Source organism: Larimichthys crocea, chromosome XXIV (genome assembly GCF_000972845.2).
Source record: "Larimichthys crocea isolate SSNF chromosome XXIV, L_crocea_2.0, whole genome shotgun sequence".
Lineage (NCBI taxonomy): Eukaryota > Metazoa > Chordata > Actinopteri > Sciaenidae > Larimichthys > Larimichthys crocea.
The window spans coordinates 3,658,184-3,682,325 of NC_040034.1; the positions used below are offsets into that span (position 1 = coordinate 3,658,184).

At 42.2% G+C, this 24,142-nt stretch overlaps 4 protein-coding genes across 5 annotated transcripts in view; 3 read left to right on the forward strand and 1 right to left on the reverse strand.

Annotated features, from left to right (window-relative positions):
• Positions 1 to 217, reverse strand: part of pacc1 (proton activated chloride channel 1) — a 6,757-nt gene extending 6,540 nt beyond the window's left edge. Inside the window, exon 1 of the mRNA XM_027274784.1 lies at positions 20 to 217. The gene's annotated coding sequence lies outside the window, so the exon portion shown is untranslated. The remainder of the gene's footprint in view (positions 1 to 19) is intronic.
• nenf (neudesin neurotrophic factor) overlaps positions 1 to 6,635 on the forward strand; it is a 6,957-nt gene extending 322 nt beyond the window's left edge. Inside the window, exons 1-5 of one of the 2 annotated variants that reach the window (XM_027274785.1) lie at positions 2,560 to 2,638; positions 2,983 to 3,158; positions 3,260 to 3,320; positions 3,516 to 3,619; positions 5,528 to 6,635. In XM_027274785.1, the coding sequence (XP_027130586.1) occupies positions 3,015 to 3,158; positions 3,260 to 3,320; positions 3,516 to 3,619; positions 5,528 to 5,704 (486 nt within the window). In that variant the 5' untranslated portion in view covers positions 2,560 to 2,638; positions 2,983 to 3,014 and the 3' untranslated portion in view covers positions 5,705 to 6,635. Of the gene's footprint in view, positions 1 to 2,559; positions 2,639 to 2,982; positions 3,159 to 3,259; positions 3,321 to 3,515; positions 3,620 to 5,527 lie in introns of those variants that run through there. The other variant, XM_027274786.1, reaches the window with a different exon arrangement.
• Positions 6,636 to 6,744: 109 nt separating this feature from the next.
• On the forward strand, positions 6,745 to 17,416 carry ezra (ezrin a). Its single transcript, XM_027274783.1, has 13 exons — positions 6,745 to 7,094; positions 8,475 to 8,558; positions 9,651 to 9,746; positions 10,687 to 10,961; positions 11,485 to 11,568; positions 12,673 to 12,819; positions 13,108 to 13,204; positions 13,299 to 13,462; positions 13,552 to 13,682; positions 14,363 to 14,523; positions 14,915 to 15,007; positions 15,704 to 15,961; positions 16,826 to 17,416. The coding sequence occupies exons 1-13, from the start codon at positions 7,083 to 7,085 to the stop codon at positions 16,988 to 16,990; spliced, it is 1,767 nt and encodes a 588-aa protein (XP_027130584.1). The 5' UTR covers positions 6,745 to 7,082; the 3' UTR covers positions 16,991 to 17,416.
• A 683-nt stretch (positions 17,417 to 18,099) lies between these two features.
• Positions 18,100 to 21,736, forward strand: kcnk3b (potassium channel, subfamily K, member 3b). The gene is made up of 2 exons (XM_010752612.3): positions 18,100 to 19,183; positions 20,702 to 21,736. The coding sequence occupies exons 1-2, from the start codon at positions 18,901 to 18,903 to the stop codon at positions 21,592 to 21,594; spliced, it is 1,176 nt and encodes a 391-aa protein (XP_010750914.1). The 5' UTR covers positions 18,100 to 18,900; the 3' UTR covers positions 21,595 to 21,736.
• Positions 21,737 to 24,142: the final 2,406 nt, after the last annotated feature.

A 24,142-nucleotide genomic window follows, 5' to 3' on the forward strand; every position in this document is an offset into this window, starting at 1 on the left:
CTTCTTGTAATGACACAAACTACCTCTGCTCGTCAACAGCAGCCGCTGTGTTATTAGTCTGAAGTGTGAAAACGAGTTTTCATGAATAACAGCTGCATTGTAGAGGAAACATAATCCCCGTGGTCGGTGTTTAGATTCCTGTTTTCGGTCCAAAGGGAGAAGCTCCGCACACCCGCGGGCTGACGCCGACACAGGCCCATCCCATGACACCGACTGCCGCGGTCCAACAGGAAGACAAGCATGTCTCCTTGTCTCCTTGTCTCCTTGTTTACTTCCCTGCCTAGTGCTGACTTGTACAATTCTTCACTCAAAGGTCACAAACTGACCCAAAAAGTGAATTGGATCAAATGTTTCAATGAGAACAACAACATGAAGTCTTTGTCCCTTGTTTCCTTCCTCCTTTCCTACCCAGTGCTGACTTAAATTCTTCACTCAAAGTAAACAGAGGTAAAAAAAAAAAAAAAATGGATCCCATTAGTTTTCTACAAACTAGTTAGCCAATACTAACAAAAAACCTGTGTGTCCTTGTTACCTTGTTTCCTTCCTCCTTTTCTACCTAGTGCTGACTTAAATTATACACTCAAAGGTTGTAAACAGAGGTAAAAAAGAAAAAGAAATGGATCCCATCAGTTTTCTACAAACATTTCAACTAGTTAGCCAATAATAACAAAAACCTGTGTGTCCTTGTTACATTGTTTACTTCCCTGCCTTAAGCTGCTACTCCTAGAATTTGAGTAAAAGTCACAAACAGCCAAAAAAGTGAACTGGACACTAGATAATGACAACATTAAACCTTTGTTATTCCCTTGTGTCCTTGTCTCCTTCCCTGCCTAGTGCTGACTTAAATTTTACACTCAAAGGTTATAAACTGACCTAAAAAGTGAATTGGATCAAATGTTTCAATGAGAACAACAACATAAAACCTTTGTCTTCTTGTTTCCTTCCTCCTTTTCTACCCAGTGCTGACTTAAATTATACACTCAAAGGTTATAAACAGAGGTAAAAAAATAAATAAATGGATCCCATCAGTTTTCTACAAACATTTCAACTAGTTAGCCAATAATAACAAAAACCTGTGTGTCCTTGTTACCTTGTTTCCTTCCATGTCTAGTGCTGACTTTAGGTGCTACTCCTAGAATTTGAGTAAAGGTCACAAACAGCCAAAAAAGTGAACTGGACACATGCTAATGACAACATAAAACCTTTGTTATTCCCTTGTTTCCTTTTCGACCTAGTGCTGACTTAAATTCTACACTCAAAGGTTAGAAACTGACCCAAAAAGTGAATTGGACCAAATGTTTCAATGGGAACAACAACATGAAGCTTTTGTCCCTTGTTTCCTTCCTCTTTTTCTACATAGTGCTGACTTAAATTCTACACTCAAAGGTTAGAAACAGAGGTAAAAAATAAATAAATAAATGGATCCCATCAGTTTTCTACAAACATTTCAACTAGTTAGAACTAGTTAGCCAATAATAACAAAAACCTGTGTGTCCTTGTTACCTTGTTTACTTCCCTACCTAGTGCTGCCTTAAGCTGCTACTCTTAGAATTTGAGTAAAGGTCACAAACAGCCAAAAAAGTGAACTGGACACATGCTAATGACAACATTAAACCTTTGTCTTCTTGTTTCCTTCCTCTTTTTCTACCTAGTGCTGACTTAAATTCTTCACTCAAAGGTTATAAACAGAGGTAAAAAAGAAAAATAAATGGATCCCATCAGTTTTCTACAAACATTTTAACTAGTTAGCCAATACTAACAAAAAACCTGTGTGTCCTAGTTACATTGTTTACTTTCCTACCTAGTGCTGCCTTAAGCTGCTACTTCTAGAATTTGAGTAAAGGTCACAAACAGCAAAAAGTGAACTGGACACATGCTAATGACAGCATAAAACCTTTGTTATACCCTTGTTTCCTTCCTCCTTTTCAACCCAGTGCTGACTTGTAACATTCTTCACTCAAAGGTTATAAACAGAGGTAAAAAAAATAAATAAAATAAATGGATCCCATCAGTTTTCTACAAACTAGTTAGCCAATAATAACAAAAACCTGTGCGTCCTAGTTACATTGTTTACTTCCCTGCCTTAAGCTGCTACTCCTAGAATTTGAGTAAAGGTCACAAACAGCCAAAAAAGTGAACTGGACACATGCTAATGACAACATAAAACCTTTGTCTTCTTGTTTCCTTCCTCTTTTTCTACCTAGTGCTGACTTAAATTCTACACTCAAAGGTTATAAACAGAGCAAAACACTAAAAAGTGAACTGGACAGTAGCTGGCCTACATGCTGACAACAACAACATAAAGTTGTAGTAAAGTAAAGTAACACCACAATACAACAAAAATGTCTTTTATATGTAAATTAAATGTAAATTGAAGCATTGGATGTTGCCTTCTGTCTGTTACAAAGGCTAATATAGGCTAATAACTTAATTACAGTTCATTTACTTCATTTTTACACCACTAGGGCTAACTTTAATGAGAAAACATGTTTTATTTTTTATTTTAAGTCGGTGTATTAACCCTTTAAAGACACTGGACTGTATCCTGGCGGAAGTAACCCCCTGGTTGCTCCGGTCGTTGCCTAGTAACCGCTCCCGCCTTTCCAAAAATGGCGACGTGTCTTCTTCTTAAACTTTTGTGAGTATTAAAGAAAATATAAATATACTTAATACTACTACTAAATAAAAAATAAATAATACTACTAAATATATGTCAGTTGGTGAGTTTAGTTTTAGTTTTAGGCGGGCTGGTAGGTGTGTTTTGTTACCTTTGGACTGAGTCAGGCTAGTTTCTCCTAGATAACCATATTTAAGACAACCCACGTTACCTGAGTGGTATTAATCTTATCATATGACGATAAGAATATTTTCTAAAATGTCAAACTACTTATTTAAACGTAAAGCAGGCTGATAGAAAACAAATAGTTTGACAATTCCCGCTCGAATCACTAGCTCTAATATTTCCGACGGCCTCAAACGCAGCATCGGGAAGTGTCTGTAACAAACATCCTGCCATGGCAACCACGCGGACCTGCGTCCTTCTCTTCGTCCTTTCTGCGACTTTAGCGGAAGAAGACGTTAAATTAAAATACAAAGCACCAACCAAACCTGTCCGGCTGTTCACCGAGGAGGAGCTGAGGAGATACGACGGCAGCCAGGTAAACTTTATTTGCCCATAATGTAGGGTGTGTTTTTTTGTGTCTCTCTCTGTGGGATTGTGTGTGATAACGATTTATCTCTTTCTGCCTCATTGTCTTAGGAGGGGCAGCCGATTTATATGGCAGTAAAAGGAGTGGTGTTTGATGTCACTAAGGGAAAAGGTAAAAACACACCTGGAATGAAGTCAGAAATGACCAATTCAAACAAAACTGTGAAATAAAAGCAGGATTTACACTTTGATGCCTGCACAAAGCTGTCCTACGAGTCCAAAGTCTAAACCCAGACCAGGATTAACTGATTCTGATGTTGCGGTTGTGTCACTATCTCAAACTCATTCTTTATTTTACCTCCTGCAGAGTTTTACGGAAAAGATGCACCCTACAATGCCCTGGTCGGCAAGGACTCTACCCGGGCTGTAGCTAAGATGTCCCTGGACCCGGCGGACCTGACATCAGATACTGTGAGTTCAGTGTGCACGCCTACAGGCAAATTATCTGTTCACCACTTCACTGACAGTGTGTGTCAGTGTTAACTCCCATGGGTGGAGAGCACCGACATCCGACTCCTGAGTGTCTGCTGCAAAACAACATTGTTAAGATATATAACCACAAACTGACGAAGAGCTTCAGTGTGATGGACTTGCAATCTTTAAATCAGAGTTTAGAAAGAAATATTCAACACAAAGACCGACACAAGGCATAAACAGGTAACTTCCACGTCTTACCTGTTTATATTCTCCTCACCATGATGATCCAGTGGGCAAATAGAGGATCTTTATCGATATTATAGGAAATTATAGTTCCACTCTCTGATACAACTCCTGTCTGAATGTGAGTGAATTGTCTTGTTGTAAACATGTTGTGTTGTAAATATATAATCTGTTCTCAGGTCTCTGTTGCTAAAGAAATATTCATCTCAATGAGATTTTAGTATCTAGAGTAATCTAATGCAAACGTGCATCGTTTACTCCCTAAAATAATAATGACTTTATTCATATAGTATCTTTTAAAACCAAAGTTACAAAGTGTTTCACTTGATTAAACTACCTGCATGAAATAACATCAGTTAAAGCGACATCGAGTTGGTATTTTTGCAATTTAGAGCATCTGGAGTCATAAATATGTTCAGCTGTACTCGAGTATTTGTTCTGATTACATTACTTATGATCAAAATCTAGTCAGTCGCCAATTTTGCTAACAGCCAATCATCATCCAGGTCCCCAGCAGCAGCTGATCTCACTGACTAGTCCAGCAGCAGTCAGCCCAGCTCGGCGTCTGTCTTTCAGCCTTTTATTTCACCAAGCTCTCACCAACCACTAAAAGTCAGTCCCACATTTACTCTTTAGCTCGGTAACTCTCTCCTTTTCTCTTCTTAGCTTCCTCTGTCAACCTCCTCTTCACTCTCTTCTCCTCTGCCATTATGTCCATAGAGGCTGCTGAGCTGCTCACATTCCTCCGTCCCCCGGGCTTGTAAACCTCCTCTTCTTCTTCTTCCCGGTGGTCCAAAACTTCTGTGGTTCAAACACTAAAACTCCCCCAGTGCTCTGAGCTCACAGTCCGGTCAGCTCGGCTAACAAACTGAGCTAACAGCAGCTACAGTTGGCAGCAGTTTACTTCACTGTCCATCAGGAAACTCTGTAAATCACAGAGAGTTAAGGCGGATCAAGCAGTAACACCTTAAAATCAATTAAAAAACTTACAGCGGAGTACAGCATGGATTCAGTTTAATATGGTCACTTAGTGCGTGTTAATAGTCTGGCAGCAATGTTTTATATCTGCCGCAGTCTTTGGATATCAAGTCTGCTGACACCAGAGTAAAGTTCACTGCAGCAGAAAAAAGGGAGCATGCATGACGTTTCCAAGTCTGCAGAGGAAACAATGACCCAATCTTTGTTAGCTGTCGCAGCCCAGTAAGGACTGTAGTCACCTGAGCATCGAAGGACAACTCTGAATCCAAAATAACCCCAAGGTTGTGGGCTCCTTTATGAACATTATTAGACGAAGGTACACAGATGAGAGGAGAGGTTATTAATGCTGCTGGTGCTCGGTCCGCAGGGGGCAATCATAGTAACATCAGAGTCAGAGATATTCAATCACAAGTTTTTAATTTCAGAGAGGCAGGACATGATACAGGATATGTATGATACCAGGTGTGTCATCCAAGAACCTTACATATCTACAGAGGTCTTTAATCGTCTAACCGTCATGTTTCTACATAGCTTCTCCTGCACGGTTAGAAGGGAAGGTGAACCACTAGATGGCACTACATCCCACACACCGGACCTTTAAACATTAAAATAAATGTAAATGATAATATAATCGAGTCATGTCCAAGTGACAGTTGTTGTTTCCCACCTTTACCTCCACAGACCGGCCTCACTGAAGAGCAGCTGAAGTCTCTGGACAGCGTGTTTGAAGGCACGTACAAATCAAAGTATCCCATCGTGGGTTACACGGCGTCGCGAATCCTCAACGAGGACGGGAGCCCCAACAAAGACTTCAGACCGGAGGACCAGCCTCATTTTCGAATCAAAGATGAGTTTTAATCTCATTTTACCTCTTTGTAGAACGTTGTTTTAAACAACTTAGCCTTTTGGATCATCTCTCTTTACCTGACTAGAATCAAACGAACAAATGAACTTGAAGGAATTTTATTTTTATTCACTTGGACTAAGTGTTTCACTTTATCTTTTAGAGCTTTAAGCTTGCAGGGAATGCAGATAAAACGAACTCTGGTCTGAAGGCTAATTATATCTGATATGTTTTCCATAAAAACTTAATTACTGACTCCACAGTCGACTCCAAACTAATTGTGATGTCAGAGATTTAAGGTGAACAGTCAAACTCTCCCATCTTCAACATAAAGTACATATGGAAACATGCTCGTGCATCATTCTGCACAGTCAGGCTGAAATGTTGAAAATGAAGTCATGAAATACAGATTTAGCTTTAGCCTGATGTACAGCCACTGTGCAGGAGACGTGGTCACAGTGGAAGTCCACACTTGTCAGAGCAATAATGCAACAAATGAACCGAAACACAAAGAAAGACACAAAAAAGTCAAATTAAAAATCATCTACCTGTTTAGAAAGGAGGCACTGAGCCGACAGACCAGATCCAGTAAACGCACTCACATCGCCTTGAATTAGATTTTAGTAGATCTGCTGCTAACGAGAGTTACGCCTTTTGAAAGTGATGAATAACTTCATCGTTTAGTCGAGTGTGTTCAAATGTCTCATTCTGTCCAAACCCTCCAAATATGAATCAGTCAGAAGCTGCAGCTTCATGCTTTAAATGTTATTATCAAAACTGCCTGTCAATCATCTTCCAGTAATTGATTTTCATATAAAACGTTGTCATTAAATGCACCGATTGTTACTGTAATTAAAACCAGTGTGAATGTTTACATGATCAGAATCAGTCACCATCCTGTTTTTGTACAATTATCATTAAAGTGTGTAAATATGAAACTCCTCAGACTTCGTTTCACTTGAGTTTTAACACGCTGCTCCTATGGATGTTATCTCGATGTCTTTATGGCAGCCCATGACTCACTCGTGTCACTGTCTCAGGCAACATAAATTGTACGTCCGGGCTTATGAAGCCTCGTATGGTTCCGATCAAAGGTCACTTCAGCGGTAAGACAGGTGATTGTTTTTGGGTGGAGCTGTGCGTCTTGTCTCAGGCGTCCCTGCTGGGTGATCGCAGCGGAGGTGAGTCTGTCGGCGTGTTGAACCTCCCACTTCACTGTGAGTGATCTACAGCCGGGTTCAAAGGACGCAAGCCCTGCCCTTGAGTCTGCCAGCGAGAGCGGAGCCGAGTTCTTTATCAGCTGGAGGTTCTGCTGGTAGTCGGCCACTGCAGCCTCGGTCATCCTGGGAAACACTTTGTTCTGCTGGAGCTCGCCCACCAACCTGAGCCAAAATGCCCAAAACGGTAAGACACACTCTGGGTCAATTTGTTGTGATGTGCCCCTGAAACATCCGAATTATGAGGGGGGACGGTTTATAGATTATTATTAAAAGAGCACTGAGTAAAATAAATTTAAGGCTTCATAATGTTTAATAGCTTTGCTCACATCTTTTTCTCTGTGTTCAAGCTTGTATGGCACTTTTCCTTCTTGGCATTTACTCATTAACCAAAAGTAGAGTTTGACCCACGCTGCACATTCCTGGCTGAAAGAAGTGGCACTTCACTCTGTGCCGTATGTACCTGTGTGGATAACTGATAATAATCTGGTGACACTGGAGTGATTTGTAAATGTCGAACGACTTCAACAGCTTTTATTTTTTAATCCGGGGCAGCTGTAATCAGTTGGCCGTGTTTCATTTGCTGAAAGTCCTAAATGCCCTCAGTTAGAGTTACTTAAGCATTCAGCATCAGTCTTTAGGAGAACTGATAAGATGCATTACGGCTGCGACTCTGCGCTCGTATTGACACTCCAAGGAGAAAGCCACTCAGGAGAGGTCACGCCGACACTTTTCTCCGTTTGAGTGACGTTAACTTGAAATCAAACAAATGAAGTCATGGGAGCAGGTGATGGAAAATCTGACTTATGAGTTAATCAGGAACAATTTGTGGATTCCAAAAAGTAATAAACAAATTTACAAAAGCAACATACTGATTGATTGTAATGGATTACTTCTTCCACGATGGTGATTATTACCATGGTCAATGATTGAAGAAAAGGTCAGGCCGCGAGGAATTCATCAGCAGGAGTTAAGGAGTTATCTTTCGCATGTGCTCATGGAAAAATGGAAACAGTTGAGAAACATGTTTGAGGTTTCATAAACTGGATGTTCTCTGAGTCGCTCAGGTTTCAGTGGGTTTATCTTTATGACACCCGGGTGTGCTCAAGTGTAACTTCATAAAATGATTGTGTAACTTCTACAAGCCCCAGCCTGGACCTGCAGGCCAGGGTCAGCCAGTCTCCGGATGTTTGTCGTGTTTTTTGGGAAAATATTAAAAATAAAAGTTTTCCTCTTTTTTGGGAAATTTATTCTAGAAACGCACGAAAGTCAGAAGTTTTTATTGATTTTCAGATAAAACAATTCAATCTTACTATCAATGATAAAGTCTCTGGGGCAATTTGGCAAGCAGTCAGTATTTTGATATTTTAATCTGTGTATGTGCAACCTTGTGGCGACTTGACAAGTTAGTCCAAAGTCTAAAGTCTAAAGATAGTGAGCAATTATGGTTTATGAACAATCCACTTCACACTTCAATCCATCAGGGCGAAGATTTAAATGGACTGAATGGAAATAAGTGTGTATCTGTGTCGTCATGTGACTCCTGTACCTTTTTTTTGCGCTGTAGGTCAACGTGCGCGTCACCACCATGGACGCGGAGCTGGAGTTTTCCTTCCACCCCAACACCACAGGGAAGCAGCTCTTTGACCAGGTCTGCATGTGTTCACACAGATTTATGGGAATACAGCTGCAGCTGATAAAGTCATTTTAATGTTGTATGTGGTCAAACTGGAACATGTTTTCACTACATGATGAATCCATAACAATGTGTGTCTTTTATAAACTGCTTCTATATTCTGGTGGTTCGGATCCGACCTGCAGCCCTTTGCTGCATGTCGTTCCCCATCTCTCTCTCTCTCCCCACATTCCTGTCACTCCTTTGCTGTCTCTGTCAAAAATAAAGCTTGAAAAGGCCAAAAAATATCTTTAAAAAAAGAAAAGTTAACTTAAGTCCAGACACTACAGGTGAATAGGGTAAAAACAGTTAAACTCAAAGATATCACCATGAAACATTGAGTTAGTTTTCAGAGATTTTTAGGTTTAAAAATGAGCCGAGTAACCGGATTAAAATGAATGAAATGAGAATAACTTTTACATATCTGGTGCTAACATTTGGTGAATTTAGGAGAAATCTAAATAGACAAAGTGAAATAAAATAAAACATTTTCTTTCCACTGGTCTGAAAGAAGAAATGTTGTGGAGGCAAAGTGTATGAAACAATGATTTTGCTCGTTAGTGTTTTGAGTAAATATACTCAGTTACCGTCCACCATTAGTTAATTATTATATTAAAGGGTAATAATTAGAGGGTTAGTTATTGATTATACTTTATCTGAGTCAGTTGTTGAAACAAGTTAATTAAAATGCATCAGTAGAAAATTTTATTGTGCATCGTCAAGTGAAATCTGCAGCTACTGCACGTCCAAAGGTTTACTTATTAATACACAATGAACTACTTAATGAACTATTAATTGCCCCCTTTCTCTGGGGTGCACGTACTGTGTGTGATATAGGCAGCTGTGATAAAGATGGAGCTTTAAAGTCAGCTCAAGGTGACGTGACTGTAAAGGACACTGATGCACAGTCTGCAGTCTCTGTGCTGTAAAACGTCCAAAGGTTCCTTCAGAATATTACAAGTGTGATGGATGAAGAAAATGAAGGGAGTTAAGTAGAGGAGGTGGAGGTGGAGGTGGAGGTGCAGATCTTCCTACTATCATGTCTCTGCTCCTCTCTCTGTGTCTCAGGTTGCCAGGACCATCGGACTCCGTGAGATTTGGTACTTTGGGCTGCAGTTTGTGGACACCAGAGGCTTCCTCACATGGCTGAACGCTGAGAAGAAGGTAACTGAGTACAGAGCTCCTTGAATGGTTTGTCAGGGGACCCCAGTAAAACTTTGTTCTTTTAACTACACTCCATTTAACATTAACTCCACTCAGCTCAACTCTGCCGCCTTCAACTAACCGTGCGCCCTTTTATTGTTCTCAGTCTTTTATTGTCTGCCGTACACCCACAGCCGTTCACACCATTACTTCTAGAAGAGAGGATATTGTTAAAAACATGCTACTTTTAAATGGTTTCCAACATGTGACGGTCACGTTTCAAATCAGACTCAGCTTGGTGGGACATAGACGTTGACAACACGTTGTTCATTCAGCCATACAAACTTCACAGTTTGTATGCATGAATGTCACAGATGTGGTTCTCCACCAACAAGCAGTGAAGGCAAAAGGAGGCAGATCAAATATTTAAGAAATAAGAGTTGTAATGTTAGTGTCAAGTGTCTCAGAAATATGTGAAATGAATGCATGTGATCACACGATAACGAGGTCCAACCCTCGGGCTTACAGAAATGGTTTAACCAGTATTTAACCATGTGTTGGATGTGTGTCCTGTGCAATCAGCTTGACGTAGCTGCTAGTTTATCGTTATTATGACAATAAACATGCTAAAGATCAGACTTACATTCATGTGTAATCCTGTGTGTGTGTATTTATCCCCCTAAACACAAATATGTGGATATACATACATACAGTATATACTTTAACTACTACGTCTTTCCCAGCAGTAGTACTCAGAGTTCGGAGGATATCGTTTCTTTGTATCGGGATAAATTGTACTCTAATGTAAAAGAAAGAAAACTTTTCCACCAAGTCATCTAAAGTGAATTAATTTGAAGAGCTTATATTTGAGAAAATATATGAAAGATTGACGATGAGAAAAACATTTTATTTCGGTCTACTCTGCAGACTTTGCTCACGATGTTCGCTCTGCTCTGCTCAGGTGATGGTCCAGGAGGTGAAGAAGGAGATGCCCCTGCAGTTCAAGCTGAGGGTCAAGTTTTACCCCGAGGATGTGTCCGAGGAGCTGATCCAGGACGTCACCCGGAGGCTCTTCTTCCTGCAGGTGAAGGAGGACATTATGTCCGAGGAGATCTACTGCCCCCCGGAGACGGCCGTGCTGCTGGCCTCCTACGCCGTCCAGGCCAAGTTCGGAGAGTACAAGAAGGCAGATCATCAGCCGGGTTACCTGGCCTCTGAGAACCTGCTGCCCAAGAGGTGAGTGTGAGTTAGCTGGTCGAATTCAGTTGTAGCTGGTGGTCATTTTATTTTCTGTACTGCAAAGACACACAGAATACACAGGAGAAGAAAGAAATTTGCCTGAAGGGGCTTCACAATCTGTGCCACATACAGCACCGGGAAGAAGTACTCAGATCATGTGCTTCAGGAAAAGAATCAATACCATGTTACCTCCATCCATCCACCCAGAGGTGAGGATGGAGCATATCCCAGAGGCGGGGTACAATATAAGAGTAAAAGTACAATATAAAGTACTCCGATGTGTGTGTAAGTACTTGCAGTAGAGATGTGTGCAGAGAACAGAGCGACACAGTAAACATCACGGATCAGTGACTCAGTTATGAACCCGTGATCCTTTTTACGCCCTCACGATTGCCACCGACAGATCTGACCGGAGAGGAAAGACGGGACAATGCGGCGTGTTTGGTTTGAGCTCTGTAGGTATACACAGACTGTGTACACGTTCTCCAGTGTGCTGCTGATAACTCGTCTCTCCTCGCAGAGTGCTGAAACAACACAATCTGTCCAAGCAGCAGTGGGAAGAGAGAATCCAGATTTGGCACGAGGAGCACAGATCGATGCTGAAGTAAGTGAGAAAGACTCCGAGTGTCACTGTGTGACTAACGGATGAGAGCCTGAATTCATCAGCACTGAAACATCTTCAATAGCAAACACTCGCTGTGATGTTTTATGACTTAATGACTCTTCTTTTCATGTGTTAATATTACACCACGGTTTAGTTTGTAACAGCTTTTGGTTCTGGGTCGAGGTTCAGCCGCATTTTACAGAAACCAGACGTCATTTATTTTATCTTATTCTTTATTATTAAAGAAAATGATACACAACACACAGTTACTGCTACAGATATACACTCTAAGAAAAGCTGGTTCACAATAAGAGAACCTGTGGAGAACCTTTTCATCCTTAACAACAGGTTTATGTTGTTTAAGGTTCTCTGGGGAACCGAATGCTGAATAAGATTCAATTGCAGAACTTTTTTTTATGTTTAATAATCTTTTTCTTTAACTTGAATCTTCTTTGTTTCACTGATTACTGTTTCTTTAAATCAACCTCTGCAACCTTCTTTAAAAAACCAAATAAAGGTTAAAGGTTCCTTGTAGAACCGACGCCATGAAGAACCATTTTAGGTTCTGACTTAACTTTACTTTGAGTTCTCTGGAGAATATTTTTGTCCTTGAGAACCTTTTTTTGTTGTTGTTGTTTAAGGTTCTTTGAATTAACTGAATGCCAAAAAAAGTTCTTTAAGTCATAATTTACAGAACTTTTGGTGCTTTAAAGAACCTTTTTATGTTATACTGATTACTGGTTCCTTGTCGACTCTTTGCAGCAGTTGTTTCTTTAAAGAACAAATAGTTCAAAGGTTCCTTACAGAACCAGAAACGGTTCCCCTATAGCATCACCATGAAGAACCACTTTAGGCTCTGACTCGAACCTTTATTCAGTAACTAAGTGTAAATGTTGATCTGCAGTGTGCAGAGACAGTGCAGTGTAGTCATAGATTTGACAATAACAGACAATTTGTTGAATTAAAATATTTGAGAACAATTTGAAAGTGGAGCTGATTGTGGGAAGTCGATCCCGCTCTGTACTGCGTCTATCGGAGTAAACGATAACTGAATTAATAAACTTTTACACAGTTTATGTATTTCCGTCCGTTTGACCTGAACAGGGAAGAGGCCATGCTCGAGTACCTGAAGATCGCTCAGGACCTGGAAATGTACGGCATCAACTACTTTGACATCAAGAACAAGAAGGGCACGGACCTGTGGCTCGGAGTCGACGCTCTGGGCCTGAACATCTATGAGAAGAAGGACAAGTAAGTCAAAGAATCAGTGACTTAAATCACTGGGTGAGCGGTACAGTCTCTGCTGACATCATGACGTACAGTTGTAGACGTGAGAGCAGCGCACGAGCGGTCATCGACCTCTGCTACCTTCTCTGCCAGTCGGTCAAGCTTTAAATAACACGTTTGACCGCATGGCTGTTGTTTTGGAGAGGCCGTTGACCTAATTCTCCTGATTCTACCACAACATGAACACACCACATGTGCCAAAGAGTGTGTGCAACAAACCTTTTAAACCTCGCCGTGTTCTCCGTCCTCCAGGCTGACTCCAAAGATCGGATTCCCCTGGAGCGAAATCAGAAACATTTCATTCAGCGATAAGAAATTCATCATCAAGCCCATCGATAAGAAAGCTAACGTGAGTATTCTCTGCAGAACATTTTTTAGTTAAACAACTTCTTTTTGGTGCAAATCTGTGCAAATCTGTCTTCTGCTGTCTTTTTCCCTCCAAGGATTTCATATTCTACGCTGCACGACTGCGAGTCAACAAGCGCATCCTGCAGCTGTGCATGGGCAACCATGATCTGTACATGCGCCGCCGCAAGGCAGACAGCATCGAGGTCCAGCAGATGAAGGCTCAGGCCAACGAGGAGAGGCTGCAGAAGAAGATGGAGAGGTGACGGGGGGGAGGGTTATTGTCGAGTCACAGGCGTTAAGATTTGAAGTGAGGCCGCGATTTAAAAAACGTCTTTCTGTGTTGTGCAGGGATCGGCTGGAGAATGAGAAGAAGAGGAGGGAGGCCATCGAGAAGGAGAAGGATAGCGTGGAGAGGGAAAAGCAGGAGCTGATGATGAAGCTCTACGAGTACGAAGAGACGACCAGGAGGGCGGAGAGAGGTGAGACACTTCACTTCACTCACTCACAGAAAGAACAACATCAAGATTTTAATCCTAAACTAATAACACGGCGTCGCTGCGCTCTTCTGATGTAGCGACCTTCACCCAAAGAGTTTTCATAAATATATTAGATCCCTGAGTGTGCAACATACTGTCTGGTCTTGGTCTCGGTTTAGTTGGTCTGTCACACACTCTGTGCACATATACATGTGTTTATATTTGCAGATACTCGAGCTCAGTATCACGATACCTTAAAAATAAAGACTTTGTCTTTGGAAGTTCCATAAATGCACCACAACACGGCTGTGGCTGATTTCTGGGAAACATGTCGAGCTTTCTGCATTAGAAAATGGTGCCAACATGCAACCAGCAAACTGATTTGAGTGTAAACTTTTGCTCCTATGCTATTTCAAGTGAGTGTTTCCCAACCTGGGAGTCCCCAACGAGGTCCCTGAAAAAGCCTCCAGATGATTAAAGGAAAAAGTATTTCAGTTTTTCTGACGTTACGCTCAATTTTTCTCTTTATGGCTCTAAAAATCACTAACTACACACAACTTTTATCGCGAGGTGTCACAAGTCGACACTGCCTAACGTATTATTCACAGTTTTATAACTGTCCCAGAAAAAAACTCTGAGTTTAGTAGTAATACGTGATGTATTTCTCTGACTTTGTCCTGCAGAGCTTCAGGAGCAGCTGGAGAGGGCCATGAGGCTGGAGGATGAGAGGAGGAGGGCGGAGGAGGAGGCGCACCGGCTGGAGGCTGAGAGGATGGAGGCCATAATAGCCAAGGAGGAGCTGGCCAGGCAAGCCGAGGAGCAGATAAAGAGCCAGGAGCAGCTGGTGAGTCCACGGTGCAGCGAGTGCTCGAATCCTTCACGTGAGAAAGTCGTGAGAGGGAAAAAGGATAAACACACGTCAGCTGTTTTAATTGCAGTTTGAGCTCATAGATCCGTGTTTGGGGGGATTATGTTTCTCTCACAGCCTGAGAAAAAACCACAAAACTCTTTCTTGGTTTGAACCTCCTCAGAAATGTCATGAGTTCATTATTGAACATTTATTTATTGACGCCACATTTAAACTGTCATTAAATTAACGGTGAATTCCAGTCGACTTCTTTCGGTTCGTCCATTCATAAAATGACGGCGTGTCCTGATAATCGAGGTCGCCGAGGTAAACAGGTGTCTATTCTTGGGTCTCTCTGATGACACGGTTCGTGCCTCCCGCCCCGCAGGCTGCAGAGTTGGCCGAGTACACCGCCAAGATCGCTCAGCTGGAGGAGGACAAGAGAGTCAAGGAGGAAGAGGCTGAGACATGGGAGAGCAAGGTGAGTGTCCGACAGGCGAGCAGAGGACGGACGGACGGACGGAGACTACCTGAGACATGTCAGAGCACGCCTGTGAAAAATCTATTTTAGTGTCACATATTTAACAGTTTTAAAAATTATATTTTGTTTGTTCGTGTATTTAAGACAAACAGCATTTATAAGCAGTTTATTACTACTGAATAAATATTTGTTAAAGGCTATAATATATTAACAAACATCTTTATCAGAGACGTTATAACTGCTGCATTAATCAACACGATTAAACGACCTTTTCTTTCATTATAGTGTTATAAACATTTCATGTGTATACTTAAACTGAGTTCTGTTGAATTCAAGTCTTTCCATACCTAAAAATACTGAGTAAAGATTAACAGATACCTCCATAAATTTAGTATTTATTGTCTCCTGTCAACAGTTTATCATCCGGTTAATGAACACATGAACGCTGACCCGTCATGGTCACGATGTTCTGAAGGGGAAAAGTTCAATTTCTCGTAGTAATGGAAGAAAAATATCAAAGTCCTTTGCACATTTTACATTTTTATGTTTATTTCCATTCTTTTTAAATAGCTTTTATATTTATAAATATGTTTATAGGAGTAAATCAAGTGAGTGATAATCTGATCACGTCACACTGATGCTCAGATGTTTCTCATCAAAGAAAAATCATAAATATGTCTCTCCTCTTCGTCCCAGGCGAAGACGGTGGAGGAGAACCTGATAAAGACTCAGGAGGAGCTGCACAGTGTGATGAACTCGGCTCCCGCCGCCGCTCCTGCCTCCTCCTCCTCCTCCTCCTCCTCTTCCTCGGACAACGAGAGCGAGCACGAGCACAGCGAGGAGAACAGCACCTACAGCGCTGAGCTGCAGACACAGGACATCAACGACCACCGCGAGGAGGAGGAGCGACTCACCGAGGCCGAGAAGAACGAGCGCCTGAAGAAGAAGCTGAAGGTGAGTTCAGGGTCCCGAGGACGTGGAGATAATCAGAGCTCTTAGAGACGAGATGTTGACAGTACAGTGTGCTCAATAAACTGCCATATATACCTGCTCTGATTCAAATCTACACTCATATTACATGTGTTTGCATCAGATTTATCATCTGAATTAAATATTTCAGTGGCAGTTTATTCTATAAATGGGGATTATGTAGGTTTGAACTTCCCCTCCTGACTATAAATGGGGATTATGTAGGTTTGAACTTCCCCTCCTGACAGTTTATGGAATAAAATATTCTTTTACTCTGTAACATGAAGATTTTGCCCCTTCGATACCTTTTTAAAATGACATCTCACTCATTATACATAAACAATACTATTGACACAACACTTTAATACATGTTTACATGTTTAGAAATACAATTATACATTGCTAATGTCTTCATGTTTAAACCTAATTTATTTTCTTTCTCTCTGAGAGAAAACTCTCATCACAATAGATTAGAGGACAGAGTCATGTTGCGACTAAATATTTCCTTAAAATTTGGAAGTTTTGTCTTTTGGCAGCTGGAGGAAACGGAAACGGAAAAGAATCATCCGTACACGTGTCAAACATCCAAGTGAAGTCACAATAAGCAAAAAAAGACTTACTAAAACAACAGTATTTGTACGTGTAGTTGGGATACTTCATAAACCTGCAAACACGTGGCTGAATGTTGAGAAATCTCCAGCCTGATCAAATCAAAGAGGAAAAGCCTTCGTCCCAGATCGTGCTGCAGCCGTCAGACAGGTTACAGTTAAAGTCTTCTAATGCACCGAACATCGCGGTTACCACAGTGTCCTTTCAGTTTAATAACTGGAGCTTTCCTTCCTCCAACAGGACCTGAGCTCAGACCTGGAACAGAGCCGAGACGACAGAATGAAGACCCAGAACGACCTGCTCCACGCCCAGAACGTCCGAGAGGGCCGCGACAAGTACAAGACCCTGCGTCAGATCCGTCAGGGCAACACCAAGCAGAGGATCGACGAGTTCGAAGCCTTGTAGGAACCTCAGAGAGCCGAAGATCTCCTAAATACCTCATGAAGGCCCCCGTTCACCCAGAGAAGCATGGAGCTGATCTGCGTTAAAGTTCCTCCATGAGATTTCTTCTAACTTTAGCTTGAAAGCACTGTCTTTGTTTTATTTTATTTTGTAGCACTCAAACATCTCCAGTGTGCTTTTTAGTCCCATTGAAACCTGAAAACATGTAACAGACGTCCTGATGAACTGTACGAACAGAGCTGCTGTGCCATCGATCAAACAAGCACTTTGGTCTGAAGTGGTTAAATTTGGTGTGCCATGTAGAACAGCAGCTAATGATCATCACTGATTAATGTATTAATTATTTTAATTGTTTTGAGCCCAGCTGTGTGTCTTTATATTCTTTATTGTACCCAGAACCAGAACATTAAATTTATAATATGGTCCAAAGAACAATACAGCTTGTTTAACGAGTTTTAATTCTTGTGTTTATGTCGTGTCATTATTTCAGATCTGGTCTAAATAATCTGAAACTGAAGCCACAGACCTGAAATAACCATGTTTGTAGTCTATTATACAGTTCCTACATTTCCCACAATGCAACTGAAAAGACTTCGACACGTGTTTTGGCTGCCACAGCAGAAGAAGTAACAACAAATCAGTATGACATCATGTACGGAGGCCTGCTGCTGCCACAGCAGAAACATAAAAATGTGTCAGTATAATTTATTGACTCTGTGAAGCTGAGGCTGAGACAGCACCGAGGATGATTTGTTCATTAGGATGGATTTTAACATTTGTACCACATTTTTATTTTTCTGCTGTGGCAGCGATATGCTTCCGTAATAATGTGGAAAGTTATAACAAGATGATTTCATATTTTATTATGACATAACGTGATAACTTACACGTTAAATGTTTCATGTTATAACAAGACAAATAAGTTTTCTGTGTTGTAACTGTTGGACTGACATGAAAACATCACGTCTCACTGTAACATCTTGTTATAATAATAAACTTTTCACATCATAACATGATGCTGATTTATTTTATTTGTTTCTAGTCTGGCAGCAACATAATAAAACCTGATGACATCACTATGACATCATCAGGGTTATTTATTTATTTATTTATTTATTTCCATTGTGAATGCTTGCAAAGCTCCACACAGACATCACATCTCATCACATCTCACCTCCAGGCTGCTGAGCTCTGCTTGTTGTGGGTAAACTGCAGTGATCCTTTAAAGCTGCGTCCACAGACCTCCACCTGCTGCAGGAGACGAGCGTCAAACTTTCTCCACATGATCCTCTCTGCGCACACCTGTCTGTGTTCTCTGCGTGACCAAAGTTGCGTTTGTGTGCGGGCCGTGAAAAGGATGTGACTTTTTAAATATTTACCCACGAGGAGACGACGCTTATCGTCAGGTTGCTAGACAACTTGCGAAGCCAGTCGAGCTGGTCTGTTTAAATAGGCACTATGCAAATATTTTACCTGTGAATGAACACATGAATCATACAGCAAAGGGATATTTGACAACGTTAGGGACCGGGCTGCTTGTCGGTAGCTGCTCAGTTTATTTTGGCCTCAGGGGGAAGAAGGAGGAGAGCTGCGCGTCTGTGCGTAAAAGGCTCCGGATAGGTGCGCGCTTCATTTTTGGTCCACTCCACTCCAAGAATCCGCCTCTTGACAGTCTGTGGGATTGCCCTGTGTTTCTTTTCTGCAGAATCTAAATATAAGTCGGTGACAAATAGTCCAAATACAGTAGCAACCCAACTGTGATGTGGGGGTGGTGCTGAGAGAACAGCTCCGTCTTCAGAGTCCCCCCCCCAACCCCATCCCTTCCGGAGTCCGTCAGGAGAAGGTCGCACCGAGTCTCAGCTCCCTCCTGCACCTGAACGAATGTTTCCTCTTTTTGTGTTTTCATTATTACCATGAAGAGACAAAACGCCCGGACTCTCGCCCTCATCATCAGCATCCTCACCTACCTGGTAGTCGGAGCGGCCGTGTTCGAGACGCTGGAGTCGAAGCAGGAGAAAAGTCACAAGAGGAAGCTCGACGCCAGAAAGTACGAACTCATGCGCAAATACAACTTGACCAAAGAGAACTTCGAGGAGCTGGAGCACGTCGTGTTACAGCTCAAACCTCACAAAGCGGGAGTGCAGTGGAAGTTCGCTGGCTCGTTTTACTTCGCCATCACTGTGATAACGACAATAGGTGAGCAGCTTCACTTCACTTCATGTTTAAAGAGGCTCGGTGCACGGCCGGGGCCAGGATTAAAGAAGGCTGGGGCCCCTGAGCACACACTGTGTCTTTGATTAGTGTCCACGCGAGTCAGTCTCCATAAGTCCATGAGTATTTATATAAAACTCACCTGTTCAGGTTATATTAAGGCTTACAGTTATGCAGGATTAAGAGCGTGGACGCTTTGACTGATCCGCGTCTTTGCTGATTTACATGAGCCGGGAGGTGGAAGACAAACGCCTTCAGAAACCTGTTGGTGACTTTATTATTTTTACTGTCATTGTGATAGACTGGCTATTTTATCTTCACCTAAAAATCAAAGAAACAATTAATATCACCAACTGTAACTCATTGTTTTTGCTGTCTGTCTCTGCCTGGACAGCTTTGAAAAAATGATTTTTGGACTAATAAACAGAGAATAAAATGTTAGGAATGTAATTTTGGTGGAAGAAAAACCCTAATACCCCAACTTCTTTCCTTTATTTAGTCTTAAAACTGTCAAATCTAAGAGAAGTGTCAATAAAGGTGTACTGTGTGTAACCAGCATTTTACCAAAAAAAACATTTTCTCCATAAGGTCCCATGTTAAAATGTCTGCACGATAAAAAATGATGTTTAACTCAGACAAAGACTTGAATCTAAATGTATCACCAGCCGTCCACATGAACTCTAAACCTCACATCACCTCGTGGTTTAAATGAGGAATTTGAATGTAACCCTTCTTATGAAACACGACGCCAAACCCAAACCACTTCCCTAAAGCAGCTTCCTGTCTGTTTTTAATCTATTGCAAAAAAGAAATGTCAGAAAATGTTTAGTGTCAGGAAATAACGCCACGCTGCAACCTCCGAATGAACGACGCCCGTACGCACGTATGCTCAAACATCAGGCGTGTTCTCCGAGGCACACAGCTCTTTATTTTTTTAGAAACATTTATTGCTTTGTGACTCCAATAAGACGCACAAATGGAGGCGACACAACAAAGTTTAAATGCTCATAATTTTATAATCTTATTTTTGTTTAATCATGACTTTGTGTGATCATTGCTTTTGCTGTGTTTCTCTGCCGGGACCCCTTCGAGAAAGAAATAATTAGACTAATAAACAAAATGTTAGGAATGTAATTTTAGTCTTAATCTTAAAATCTTAATCCCTCGAATCTGAGAAAAGTAGGTCTCACACTTCCAGGTGTGGAAACTAAAACCAGCTCCGGGCTCAGCACCATGATTAGGCCACTTCAGGGTAACTCAGATGAAGAAAGCCTTTCTGATTTATTTCCAGTGTTTACAACATCTCAGCTGACAACAGCGTGGGAGTTATAAATAAGTAGTTGTTAATTCACAACGCTGAACAGTGTGATTGAGTTTTCCATTAATGGGATTTAGTGGGAGTGTGTGTCAGCGTCCTGTGGATCCACAGTCAGGCTGAACCTTTGAAATAATCATTTGATTTCAACACATCTGAGTGTCTGAATGTCGTGTCTCCTCGTTCAGGGTACGGCCATGCGGCGCCGAGCACCGACTCAGGGAAAGTGTTCTGCATGTTCTACGCCCTCCTGGGGATCCCGCTAACCCTGGTCATGTTCCAGAGCCTGGGTGAGCGGATCAACACGTTCGTCAGGTACCTGCTGCACCAAGCCAAAAAGTGCCTGGGAATGCGTCAGACCGAGGTCTCCATGGCGAACATGGTGACCGTGGGCTTCTTCTCCTGCATGAGCACCCTGTGCGTGGGGGCCGTGGCGTTCTCCCACTGCGAGGGATGGAGCTTCCTGCACGCCTTTTACTACTGCTTCATCACGCTCACCACCATCGGGTTCGGGGACTATGTGGCTCTGCAGAGGGACGACGCGCTGCAGAATGACCCTCGGTATGTGGCTTTCTGCTTCGTCTACATCCTGATGGGCCTGACGGTGATCGGAGCGTTCCTGAACCTGGTGGTGCTTCGCTTCCTGACCATGAACACCGAGGACGAGCGGAGGGACGCCAAGCAGAGGGCCCTGATGTCCGTCAATAAGTCCAGAGGGGAGGTGACTCGTCTAATACCGGTGTCGGCCTCCACCTCTTCCACACCTGTAGCAGACAACACCACAAAGTCGAAAGATCTCAAAGGTGTCTACACCGAGGTGCTGCACTTCCAGACTATATGCTCCTGCTTGTGGTACAGGAGCAAGGAGAAGCTGCAGGGCTCCATTCCCACTATGGTCCCTCAGGAGCTGACGTTCTCTGATGCCTACTTGCAGCAGAACAGTAACTGCCCTCACTACATGGAGCCTTTATCAACAGGCTGCGTTTGCAGTCCACGTCAGTGCTCGAGCATAAGCTCCATAACAACGGGCCTACACATTCTCTCTCCGTTCAGGGTGTTTAAGAGACGCAGCTCCGTCTAGCCTTTCAACACAGCAGATTCCAGCACAGCACAATGCGTCTATAGACTGCCAAGCGGGCAACAACAGATACTTGGCAGTCCTCACAGCAAAGACGTGACTGCGAGTTGATGTTTGTGGTGCTATAATCCCAGTAAACCAACAGTAGGACACGCAAAAAGGGAAAAGCACATACAGTACTGTAAACAGCCGATGCACAACAACGCAATGTTTTGAGGTCTGACAAATCATGTAGGAGGTCACACGAGCGCACGCCGGAGTGTATAACGTGGCGTGCGGCGCACGCGACGTGTAGGCGGCAGAACGGGCGGCGCCAGAGAAGGATGGAGTCTGGAAAATTACAGAAAGTCTTTGTGTCCAGCTCAGAGGTGTTGATTCGAGGCCGTCCGTCCTGCGTTCGGCACGCGTCTTCATGTTTTGTGACTGATGCAGCGCCGTTTTCTGGCCACGCCTTATGCTATCCTTAAAAAAACAAATGGTGATTGTCAGAAGTGCATGAAGCTGACACATGAACACACACTGGTGGCTCAGGGTGACTCATTCTCCGTGTAGCTGCTTCTGTTATTGAGATTTTCAGTGCATCAGTCACAAACACTGCAAAATGATGTAACGTCACAAGTGGAGAAGATCAAAAAATCACGCTGATGTCCCCAAACAGTGAAACTGCATTAGGATGAGAGGGATGGTCACCATAGACAGACGCTGACTGAACAAACAAAGGACGGACGGGATGAATCAACACCTCTGAACCAGCTCTACAGCCCGGTTCAGTTCAACATTGATGCTTTGTTGAGTTGGATGAGGACGTTCAGCGTCTGTGTTACATCTGGAGCCGGAGCCAGGAAGTGATTAGCTTAGCTTGGAACAGGAAGCTCTGTCTGAAGTTATAAATACCTCCAGTAACACCTCGACAGCTCTCTGAGGATCACACTGTGTCTTGGCTGGCTTCATCTTTAGCACACGGACATGACAGATAACTTCCCTTTAATCACTTTGCATGTCATTTATCGGCTCATTTACATACTTGGAGCCAACCGGTAGCCTTTTAGTTTAGCTTAGCATAAAGACTGTAAATCAGAATGAGAAATACTTTAATAATCTCAGGGGGAAATTATTTTTTGTTACTATACTCCAGTATACAAACAAAAAAAACAACATATGTAAACTCGTAACCATCTATTAAGAACAAAATATACAGTCGTCCCTCGCTATAAGGCGGTTCACTTTTCGCGGACTCGCTGTTTCGTGGATTTTTTTAGTGTAATTTTACATGCTTTTTTTCGCATTGTGTTCTGCATCCTGATTGGCTAAGGGAGAACCACACATGTGTTATGCGTCCTGATTGGCTAAAGGAGTACTGTACAAAATGCGTGTAAAAGTGTGTGGTTAGGGGTTTTACGGCATTAAAACATGTATAATAATTGTAAAACTTACTTCGCGGATTTCGTTTGCGGGTAGAACGTATCCCCCGCGATAAACGAGGGACCACTGTGTAATATATATATTATATATATATATATTATATATATATATATATATATATATATGTGTGTGTGTGTGTGTGTGTGGTGATATATATATATAATATATATCTACACACAACACACACAACATACATATATCTATATATATATCTATCTTCTAATATATATATGTATGTATAAACTATATATATTAAAAGGTCCCATGGTGCTGCAGGCAGATGTTGGTTTGCAGACTGGACAGGTGTGAAGCTCAGCTGATAACGACAGAGCTAGGCTAGCTGTGCCCCCCGTTTCCAGTCTTTATGCTAAGCTAAGCTAATCTAACCATAATTATCATACAGATATACAAATATCATAAATCTTGTTGTCACAGTGACGTTGCCAGGCAACCAGCAGAGACGTTGCACAGAAGGTGCTGCGTGCATCGATGAACCGTTGAGTTCCTGTTGGAAACCACATGTTCAGATCTGTGTTTGAGATAAGACGCTTTGACTCTGCTTATGCTAAGCTAGGCTAACCTATCCTGGCTCCGGCTCCAACACACACACATGACGCTGAGCAAGAAAACTGAAGTGTTCAGCCAAACTGTTGCAGTGACCGCAGAGATCAGCATGGCGTCATCTATCAGACGTTTGGATCATGCAGATTGTATTATTTCTCCTGGAGGCTTCGCGGAGGTCTGACTGTGACAGAAACACACTTCAGATATTCGTGCATGAAGCGTGCAGAGCCGTCCTGATCACATCTGGATCAAACTGTGGATGCAGAATATTTTTAGGAGCGGCAGATGGGAGGAGGTTCTCTGTGTTTGGACAATGGATGATAAGATGGTTGTCAATCAGAGACAGTTATGCCACAAAAGACGATTGATTGATTGAAAAGGGACAAAAATCCACCCTCAGATACTATTCCGTGTATTTCTGGGCCTGTTTTGGTTTTCAGTGGTGTATTTCTTCTTTACATAGGGCGACTTGATGTGTCATTACGTTTATTTCTGGCAGCTGTGGAGCTCTATCAGGAGATGAAGTACTTGAGTAAATGTAGTTTGGTTGTATTCCACCACCTGA

Excerpts from the sequence above, each read along its gene's own strand:
- ezra (XM_027274783.1), top strand. Across the intron at positions 9,747-10,686 it reads GGCTGAACGCTGAGAAGAAG|GTGATGGTCCAGGAGGTGAA; the intron begins GTAACTGAGTAC and ends TGCTCTGCTCAG. Across the intron at positions 15,008-15,703 it reads CTGAGACATGGGAGAGCAAG|GCGAAGACGGTGGAGGAGAA; the intron begins GTGAGTGTCCGA and ends TCTTCGTCCCAG.
- kcnk3b (XM_010752612.3), top strand. The coding sequence starts at position 18,901 with ATGAAGAGACAAAACGCCCGGACTCTCGCCCTCATCATCAGCATCCTC. Across the intron at positions 19,184-20,701 it reads CACTGTGATAACGACAATAG|GGTACGGCCATGCGGCGCCG; the intron begins GTGAGCAGCTTC and ends CTCCTCGTTCAG.